The sequence below is a fragment of the Aulonocara stuartgranti genome (assembly GCF_965226115.1).
Source record: "Aulonocara stuartgranti genome assembly, chromosome: 13".
In the NCBI taxonomy this organism is placed as follows: Eukaryota; Metazoa; Chordata; class Actinopteri; order Cichliformes; family Cichlidae; genus Aulonocara; species Aulonocara stuartgranti.
Genome location: NC_138949.1, coordinates 15,316,600 through 15,326,866, shown reverse-complemented (window position 1 = coordinate 15,326,866; position 10,267 = coordinate 15,316,600). Strand labels below are relative to the sequence as shown.

Below are 10,267 nucleotides of genomic sequence, written 5' to 3'. Positions count from 1 at the left end.
ATGTATCATACCCGTTATAAGTGGTGTTAAGTAGATTCTAATCATTTAAACAGAATTTAATTTCAGTCCGCAGTTTCCTGAACCGTAAAATCAGCTATTCAGTCTGATTAAATAGGGCCCCATTTAAAAACCCTGGGTACACTCAACGCGGCTCACTAACCGGGATGGTGCACATTCACGTCACGTGATTTCTGGGCGCACCTAATGCTCAACATATTAATTTCGCAGGAACGAAAGGTATTTGAACCGTTTTAACACCTAGGCTTGCACAAAGTTTTATATACAGGTCGTGCAGCTCCTGTTTTCAAAGACGGTGCTTGGGACCTCTAATTAGCACGTCTTACTACACTAACAAAATGAGGGGAGTCTGCCCCGTCTAGTCAACAGTATCCAACTGCAACCCGCTGTAGGAATGTTATAGATTCATATGGGTATAGAAACTTGTTTATCTAGAAAATATAAACGTGACAAGATTTCGCATATTCATCAAATATGAAGTTAAAGTTTTACAAACATTTCGATTACAACTGTGCACCCCCACAACTATCCAAAATGGTTTGGCTCAAACGTTCCAGGCTTGGGATGGTTTTGCAAAGCCCTCAAGAAGCTACAACACGCAATGGGTAGGGAGGTGAACGGCAGTTTGAGCTTCTTGCGTCGGTCATGTTTTTAAATGGGTTACAGAAGAAATGTGTTTTGAGAAGCCGTGCGACTGAAAGTTGAACTCTATCATCTCTTATACTGTGATTGTAAGTAATTTAGCGCTTTTACCTAAGTAGCTAAAAGAAAAGCCAGACTTATTAGTGATGCACTTGTTGCGCGTTAAAACTCTATCGGGCCGAAAGCACGTTTTCTCTGAGGGAAATATAGACGTAAATGGTATAAATTGTTTGTTGTCAGCTACTTTTGCCTTGTACTGATTTGTAGCTAACTCATAAATATGTGTAATCATCTCAAGGTTTATATTTAAACGACTGCTAGCTACTTTAAGTTGCCTGGAGAGCGTTGAGGACCCTTCTGATGCAACTTTTAATGCCATTATCAGCGAGCAGTTGGTGAACTTTGTTATGCTTTTTATGGGAAAAAAGAGAACTTTTTCAGTCATAAGAAATATATACTAGTCCCACCAAACTGCTACTCATAAAGTGGGATGCGTGTAAAGGGGGTCCTCACCCCCCCCCCCCCCCCCCCCCCCCCCTGCGTTGTGGTTTTAGCGGGCAGTGAGTATCCCTGCTCCTTCAGAAAGCTTGCTTACTGCACAGGGGATGTTGTTTTTCCACCAGCCAGCAGTATACGCAGGGATTATAACAATCTTGGAGGGGAATTAAAGCATACAGATGGTTGCTCACATGGGATGCCAGGTTCCGCATTGGTCAGCAACATGGGGGATGTCTGAAGACTTCAAGTGGCACCGTTTGGGGTTGATGGTAAATGTGTTTTGTTGACAGGACGCAGTGTAGGTTATGTAGATAAAATGGGTCACATTTGTATGGTTTAACTTGATTTTGGTAGTTGCTCACCTGTTTCTTATTTCAACCATATGTTTATGAAATATGAAGACTCCAAATGATTTATGTGTATGTGCTGTTGAAAATGCACTATAAAACGGAGCCAGTGCTCAAATAAACAGCAAAAACATTCAGATTAGCGTAATTTCTGTTAGAGCGATTGCGTCACATGTCTCTTATAAATTCATACGTGAAGCAATGATCTGCAGCCTCTGCTTCCATTGTCTTAAACAAAAAAGCAAGCTGTAATGTTGAACTGTGTTTTCCTATTGCTTAAGGCTGCTTAATTATCTTGCATCTGTTTCACTTATAGTCTGTTACATAAATGGCAGCAGCATTGTACTGCTTGCAGTGGTATAGCTCATTTGGCTGATCAGATTTGGTGTGTTTACTGTGAATTAGCTCCAAGCCAAGACTCCCAGAAGGCATAATATTTTTTTTTAAAGTAACACATGTTTGCATGCATGATAATGTACATGCGTCTATGAGGTTTTTGTACTTGTTTTCCACGCTACATTTTCAGTGTAAACGTAGAATTTCATTTGACTTTGTCAATAGTAAGTCAGATGTCGGAGCTACTGGTATTTCAGGTTTATTTTGTCTGTTGCGCTGACACCCAGGTGTCAGTGGGGCTGTGTTTGAACATGCCCATAAATCATATGTGGTACAACAAATGTGGGAACTCTTGGCTTAAAACAACTTGTTTTGTACACTGACAACACCTTTTTCTTTTTTTTTCATAAATTGTTTTGTCTCTCGCTCGTCATTTAACACAGATAAACACTATTGCATCAAGTGCTTTTGAATGTACAATCTTCCACACCTCAAAAAAGGAGGGTGTAAAAGACAGAAGTATGACATAAGAAACCATTTTTTCTGAAGATAATTTGCACAAGATCCCCCCCCCTCCCCTCCTCCTCCTCCTCCTCCTTCTTCATATCTACTTTTTTTTTTTTTTTTTTTCCTGTTAAACTGGTTATCGTTCAGAGGATTTAAGGGAATCTGAGTGGGCGTACGGCAGTAATTAACCTGATTAATTGATTCTTAGACGTTAATCAGATGAGCCTCGTACCAGTTGGGGCTTAGGGTCAGCGTAGAGGGGCATGTTTCAGGTTGATAGTCCAGTGCCCTACACTGTGACTATTTGTAGCGTTTGATAAGGCACAATGAGCAATATTCTAATTCATTTTTAGCACGTTTTGTTGGAATGGAACAAATGCAAGAGGATTATCTGGTTGCTTTCAGTTAATGACTGGTAATTAGAATGAGCTGTTACTATGAGATCATCGAAAAATGAGTGGATCAGCAAGTTCAGTCATACACGATTGTCACGTTTGTGGAACATTTCCATGAAGATGATTTTTAAGACAATGTAACTCATGCTCTCTCTCTCTCTCTCTCTCTCACTAACGTCTCCATCTCTCTCTCAAACGTCATGAGACACTCATGCTGATCACTTTACTACATGTTTACTCATGTTTTTCTTTTTTCATTTCTTTACTTTTCTTACTCTTTTGTTATCTATCTTTTTTTAGATGCAATATGGATGAACTGTCCTGGAAGAGATAAAAGTGAAGAGTAAAGATACCCAAAGACTTGAGTGTTAAAGACAGAGCATATATCACGAACTTGCACAAGAGATCATGTCCACATCACTAAAGCAGGAGAGAACTATTTGTGTTCTGCTCCCCAACAAAGAACAGCTGGACATCACTGTCGGGGTGAGTGTTTAATATCTTTTTTTCTTTTTTTTTGGATGTGCTCTTAAGAGGATCTGCTCAGTAAGAGGACTTTACAGATGGCCCCGGTTAGATAAAGATTTGTATTTTGTGAAACCTGCAGACTTTCTTTTTCTTTGCTCTACTCTAGCTGAAGTCCACAGGCCAGGATGTTCTGAATCATGTGGCAGAGCTTCTTGGAATCAAAGAGCTTCACTTTTTTGGCCTGACAGTAGTTAAAGGTAAATTAAATCCCCACTGGACCCCTTACGCCTGCGAACCTGACAGGACTCTTCACACTAGATCACACAGTAGTTATAGAAGATGCATATAGGGTTTTAAAGAGGGTAATGTTTAGGTTACAATAATGTTTTACTTCAGTGTTACTCTTTTTGCTTCTTCACGTAATGTTGGGGAAACACTTCTACCAGGAAGCCATTTCACTGAAATTTAAAAAATAATAATAATAATAATTTTGCCCTCCCAGTCTGCATAATTGAATGGTGTAATCCACTTTAGCTGCTGAACAAAGTTCTAAACTTTCTGTTTTCCAGCGTTTCTGTTGTACAAATAGATTGAAATGCTTTGGTAATCTTGTGTGGCTCACCACAAGCAGCCTTTTGTTTTTGTGGTGTTGGGTCAGCGATCACTTAGTCCTGGATTCCTGCAATATTAACTTCATTAAGCCTGGAATGCACAATTGCATTCCTCCGCTTCACTGTGGAGGGATGGATTGATGATGGGAAGAGGAGGGTAGGAATGGAGGAATAAAAGGTAGGGGGAGACTATTACTCAATTTTTACTCAAAGGCCTAAACAAAGGGTAAAAAGGAGAGAGAGTGAGTCAGAGTGGGAATGAGATGAGTGGTTTAAGGAAAAAATTGTGAAATGGCATGATTTGGCTACACAAGGGTGAACTGAAGAGATAAGTTGGGTCAAATTGAAAATGCCTGTGGTATGACTCATAGAACCACACGGAGATTAATACGACATCTTTGTGCTTGGAAAAGGGTTGCAACAGGTTTTTGGCCCAATGATGAATTGGTGATTAACACAGCCTTATATTCAGGGAGCTTGCAGGATAGACCCAAAGCAGTGTATATAGATATAATCTGTTTGTTGAAGGCATCTACCTGTCTCTTCAAGTGTCTGCACAATCTTAAAAGAATCCCACAGCTCTTACCAGCAGTGGTTGGTCTGTGCTGCTTTGCTGATGCTGGAGTTGGAAAATGGATACATTAATGTTGGCATTGTTTTTTTTTTTTTTCTTGTAGCCCCATTGAAAAGTAGAAGAACAAAAGCCTTTTCCTCACACCCTAATGAATCCCATTGAGTAAATTTTACGCTTGGCTACATTACTGTTTTGTTTGGTTACTAACTGTCTCCTTGTTTCCCGATTGTCTTTTTTTCCATACCAGACAATGAGCACATATTTTTAGACCTGGAGGAGAAGCTCAATAAGTACTTTTCTAAGGAATGGAACCAAGATTTAGGAAAGGTATTGTAGTTTATGGGATTGATGCACTCTCTACACCATTTAATTGGGCGTTTAAAAGCCTGTATGGTACAGCTTTTTATTTGAAGTGAAGTCAGCAAAACACAACTCTACTGCAACATATTTCTTTTTACAGGGATTGCAAAAGAGATCATTGCCTCTGATTCTGTGCCTTAAAGTGCAGTACTACATAGAGAATGGTAGACTTTTTTGGTAAGTCTTCCTGTTTACATTCTACATGCATCTTTTTAATTCTTGGATGCTTCTGTTTTGCTTTATTTCTCCCCATTAAACATTGTCCTACTTTCTCTCAACTTTGCCTTTCCCTTTTGTTTTTGGGTGCCTGTGTTGTTGTTTTTTTTTTTTGTTTGTTTTTTTTTGTTTTTTTTTCCCCCCCAGTGAGCGAAAGGCACGGCATCTTTACTATTCTGACTTGCGGGAGCGAGTGCTACGCTCTGAATGTCGTCAGCAGGAGGAGGTCTACTTCCAGCTGGCGGGTTACGCCCTGCAGGCTGACCTTGGCGACCACCCAGTGCTGGAGGAAGGCGTAAAGCTTTCCCGTTATTTTGAACCCAAGGAGTACTTTCCCCCATGGGTAGGTATCACCACATAGCAGAAATATGAGGAAATGTTTTTTACCTTTTCATCTCTCTGAGGCCAATGTTTCTTTCTTTTCCCCCTTTTTCAGATTATAGCTAAACGTGGAGTGAAATATCTCCACTGCCATGGGCCAAAGGTACACCAGGAGCTGTGGGGCATGTCTACTCGTGATGCAATGTTCCACTTCATCAAAGAGGCATGCCAATTGGAGGATGTACCTGTCACGTTTTACAGATTGCAAAAGGTTATGAGTCAATCTAATCATCTCACTTTCATATGCAAAGCTCATTTTGAATCTATTCCACATATATGTATTCCCTCTGACCCAAATACCCCAACTAATGCAACACCAGCACATTTTGTTTCGCTTCATTTGATTTCTGGACAAACAGATAGATAGAGATATAAAAAAAGCACTCATCCACTGAGTGAAACTTTGAATCCTGGCCCATCCATTACGTAATCTGCTATTGCTTCCAATTTGTTGCTAATAACAACTCATATTTTCTAGCCAACTATGAGCAGGGCGTAACAGTGAAATAGCTGTGTTATCTGGGACACACTGCCTCTCTGACAGCTCATCATTTGTTTTTTCAGGATAAGAGGGAGGAGAGGGGAACGGCATTACTTGGTCTGACCCTGCGAGGAATGCAAGTTTATCAGGTGCGTGCATGTGTGAGCGTATTATTAGTGCACAGTATGTAAGCGAAAAGTCATTTTAATTCGCTCAGGGAATCGCTCTTTTGTATCTGTAGTCTTATAAAACCTCTGACTAGATGTGTGAGGAATGTGGGGGGGATTGCCACCACCAGCAGTCCATCAGGAGATAGGAGCTGCCTGCCATGACTGTCATTTCTTTGATCTGTCTGTCAGGGACCATCTGGGGGGGATTAGCACTCCAGGCCTGGCTGATTTCAAAGCCAACAGACCGTGGCATACCTCAAGAAGCCTTTGGCCTCTTTTGAGTCCAGATGGCTCCAAAAGACAGTTGATTATTGATCTGTAATTTTAAAAGCATCAAAGTAGATTATACAATCACAAATCTTTTGGGGTTTTTTGTTTTGTAAATGAAGTGTGTATGTGTGTTTATGTATTCTCAGGAGGTGAACAACATACTTGAGCTAATATATGACTTTCCCTGGTCAAATGTAGGACGTCTTACCTTCCTGGTAAGCACATACAGCTGATTTTTCTCTGTTAAGAAGTAGAATTCTGGTAATTATTTAATGGGCGCTAGCTTTTTACACTTTGTATAATGTGTTAATATCATTCAGGGTAAGAAATTCGAGATCCAGCCAGATGGCTTGCCATCCGCCAGGAAGCTGGTTTACTACACTGGTTCATCTTTCCGCTCTCGCCACCTCCTCTTGCACCTGAGCAACAGCCATCAGCTCTACCTCAGCCTTCAACCTGTCCTCAAACACCTACACCAGCTGGAGGAGAGCAAAGGTAGGAGAGGGGAAAGCATGTCAAAGGATAAGAAAAAAGTAACAGAGCACAGTTTGGCTGGTGGCTCTTTGTAGTCATAGTAGCTTCTGGATGTTAGTTAGTAAATTTAAACTTTGTTCCAAGAACAAAACTGTTCTGTAATCACATTTGTAACAATTTCACTAGAAAACATTTTTGCATTTTTGTGATTCCTTAAATGGGTCTTAAGTATTTTAGATATAACTATATTTCTGATTTTATAGCTGAAGTTTGGTGTGTACTGACAAAAACTTTCTATAAAGTCACTATTGGCTTCTACTACGGTACTAGTAATATAATATATAGAACAGTAATAATTAGTACTTAGGTTTTTAGTACTTATATCAATTTCTGAAAACAAGATGGTTTAGATGTTTGTTTGTTTTTAAAAAAAAAAAAAACCCCACTGAAACTTGTTTATTTTTTCATTTTTAGAGAAGCAGCATTACAGGGAGTCCTACATCAGTGATGATCTGGATTTAGATCCACAAGGCAGTGAAGGCAGTCCCGGTCTCTCCCGACACTCTACTAGCAGCTCTGGAATTGAGGCGGACGCTCGCCAACACAGCATCTGCGCAGAGATGGTCTCCATGGGGGACGAAGGTCATCAGCAAGCTGAGAAGTGTTTCAGCTCAGCAGCCAGCCGAGGCAGCTCCTGTACCTCAGGATTTGATACAAGCAGCAAAGCACGAATAGAAGATGAAGGGTGGCAAGAGGAAGGTGAGGCCATTCTTAAATGAAACCTTTAAACAGGATCTGTTCATCCCTCTGCAGATATTTCTAAATTAAACTAATGCTTCCAGTCTGCTAGCCTGATCTAGCAGCATTGTTAAGTATGGTGCAATTCTCAGTGTTTCATTCAAAGATGCATGCTGGTAGTGGGATCACAGGACTACAGAATGTGAAATTTAAATGTTGACTTTGCATACATAAAACTGGCTAAGCATGTGTTTTGCATCATTGATGTCTCTTTTCCATCTGGTCAGGCCTTTCAATGGTGCTAAGAGAAATGTGGCTGCTAGTACTGTGATAATTGAACAGCACATTCTTAGGCTGTTGGCTATGCAAAACATATTGCTCAGTAAACAATATGGTATTGTCATTTCAAAACTTGTGCTTTATTTGTGTTTTAATAAGCATTACAATGTCTTATCTAATATTGGGTCTTTGCTTCTTCCAGGGGTTTTTTCTTCCTTTTTTATTTTATTTTTTTTATGAAATTTCCTTTAAGTCTGGGCAACACATTAAACAAAACTATTTTCCTTTTCAGTAATGCAAGTAAACATGTTAGCATTGCATTACCATCTGAATGAAAAAATATATATTGTACTTTACTGTCTTTTGTTTTGTTTTTCTGCTTTGGGGGGAAGGGATAAATTTGAAAATTCATGGATAACGATAATGAAATATTTTAGCATTAAAAATGTCATTTCAGTTAAAGAGCTTGTGCACATTGGTGGATTAACCATTACAGAAAGATGAGAACTTATTTTGGTAATAAACATTAATGTTAATTTAGGGTAACTGTGGTATAAACCTTTCATTTGGTGGTGGTCTCATAAAATTAAGCACTGTACTTTTTGGCCTTTATGAGGACAGGACAGTTGAGAGTACAGGAAAGCTGTCAGAGACAATGGGGAGATGATGCACATTGAAAGACCTGGGTCAGATTCAAACCCAGGCAATATTCCAGTGAGTTATATGGGCACCCCTTTATGAAATTTCTAAAACGTTTTTAATTTTTTGTTTGTTTGTTTTTTTTGTCCCTGCTCATTTTCTTTTGTCCAGAGATCAAGACCAGGGTCCAAAGTCCAGACGAGGTTCTTGTAGATGATCCTGATGAGATGTTCCAGCTGGCTGATCTTCTGGAAGGAGTTTCAGTGGATTGTGGAGAACTCTGTTCAAAGAATCATTCACCAGGTATAAATATTTTAAACCCTGCAAACAGTTGGGTTTTTTGTTTGTTTGTTTCCGCTCACATGCTGTTTGCTAAGTTTTTAAATCATATGCTGTGTGTTTCACAGAAAACACAGGCTGTGCTCTACACAGTGACAAAGATGCTGGGAAATTGTATAACAAGGATATGTTAAAAGAGGTAGGTCATATTTTCTTTCCTTGGTTGGTTGCCTTGGCCTCTTTCATGCATTGGCTTACTTTTTGTTCTTAACTCTCTTTCAGGTTCTGAAATCAAAAGCGCAAGTTTGTGTGGATCGGCACAGCCACAGCCTAGATGATGTCCGCCTCGTCCCTCCTCCTGCACCCCTGGGGATGGCAGTGCCACTTGATTCTTCTCACAGCTACACCTTTGGACTACCAGATGCCTCAGCAAACACAAAGACCACGGTTGATCACAGCTATTACCCCTTCTTGCACTGCCAGCCTAATCCTATCTTCTATGGCCGCAGGTCCACCAACTGCCTCTCCCTGGACATGTTGGGCGATGAACAGTTCATGGAATACATATTTTGAACACATCAAGTGCTGACAAGTATACCTGTCCTCCTTCTTTCTGTACAATGCAACTTAATTCACAGGTTGCCAGCATGTGTTTTTTTCTGTAAAGATGGATGTGTATACTTCAAACAGCAGACACATTAGCCTTCTTTTAAAAGCTGTGGATTACTTCAGCACCATTTCATGTAGTAAGCAGTTCATATTTATTAATGTTGTATATTTTGTATATATATTACTTGCACTTTTTTATTACATTTCAGCTTTTCTAAACTGAAAAATGCCTAATCAGGTTTGTCTTTTGTAAATTTCACACTGTTTAAACATTTCCTGAAGTGGCAGAATCTGTTTATATCAGGGGCATAAAATTTTGATGGTGAAATTTTACAGCCATGCAGTTGTTTTATGCATCAGACAGCCATAAGACATGATTTGCATTCCTCTCTGTATGTAAATTTACTCATTTTATCTATAGCCATGTTTGAGCTCTGTTGATTTGTTTTATCTTGTTCATTTTTTATTACTTTAACACACACTTTTGTATAGTGTGCACTCCCTTGTCTTTTACAGCTTTGTAACTACTGATGTGGAAAATTGAACTTCTTTACACAGCTCAGTGTATTCAGCCAAAGCTTTCCAAATCTGTTTGCCTTCTGTTGTGATGATTACTATAGAAAATTTTTATTTGTGAACCACTGTTGTCAATAAATGTATAATGAAGCTACAGTATTTTTGTATTATGTAACCCACGAACAAAGAGCATTTGTTTCTCTTTTTTCCTTTTTGTTATTGTGTTCAAATGAACTGCTGTATTTAGCCTGTATGAGGTTCCCAGTCATTAAACACAAACTTTGACTAAATGCCAGTAAAATGAACAAGTATAAAGTCAATGTCATATTTTTGAAAGCACTATTTTTTTTTTTCTTTTATAATGGGGAAAATAAATTCTTTACGCTCTTAAAATAAACCAAAATGTCTTCTTTGTACTGTGTCACCGATATACTATTAATTTTCTATTTAAATTTGAGC

General features: G+C 39.2%; 1 protein-coding gene across 1 annotated transcript; it reads left to right on the top strand.

Annotated features, from left to right (window-relative positions):
* Positions 1-597: 597 nt before the first annotated feature.
* Positions 598-10,211, top strand: LOC309720149 (FERM domain-containing protein 6). The gene is made up of 14 exons (XM_082556755.1): positions 598-749; positions 3,044-3,229; positions 3,378-3,468; positions 4,644-4,723; positions 4,857-4,933; positions 5,120-5,315; positions 5,409-5,564; positions 5,918-5,983; positions 6,421-6,489; positions 6,595-6,769; positions 7,223-7,507; positions 8,576-8,707; positions 8,812-8,882; positions 8,966-10,211. The coding sequence occupies exons 2-14, from the start codon at positions 3,152-3,154 to the stop codon at positions 9,254-9,256; spliced, it is 1,767 nt and encodes a 588-aa protein (XP_082412881.1). The 5' UTR covers positions 598-749; positions 3,044-3,151; the 3' UTR covers positions 9,257-10,211.
* Positions 10,212-10,267: the final 56 nt, after the last annotated feature.

Excerpts from the sequence above, each read along its gene's own strand:
- LOC309720149 (XM_082556755.1), top strand. The coding sequence starts at position 3,152 with ATGTCCACATCACTAAAGCAGGAGAGAACTATTTGTGTTCTGCTCCCC. Across the intron at positions 5,984-6,420 it reads GAGGAATGCAAGTTTATCAG|GAGGTGAACAACATACTTGA; the intron begins GTGCGTGCATGT and ends ATGTATTCTCAG. Across the intron at positions 6,770-7,222 it reads CCAGCTGGAGGAGAGCAAAG|AGAAGCAGCATTACAGGGAG; the intron begins GTAGGAGAGGGG and ends TTTCATTTTTAG.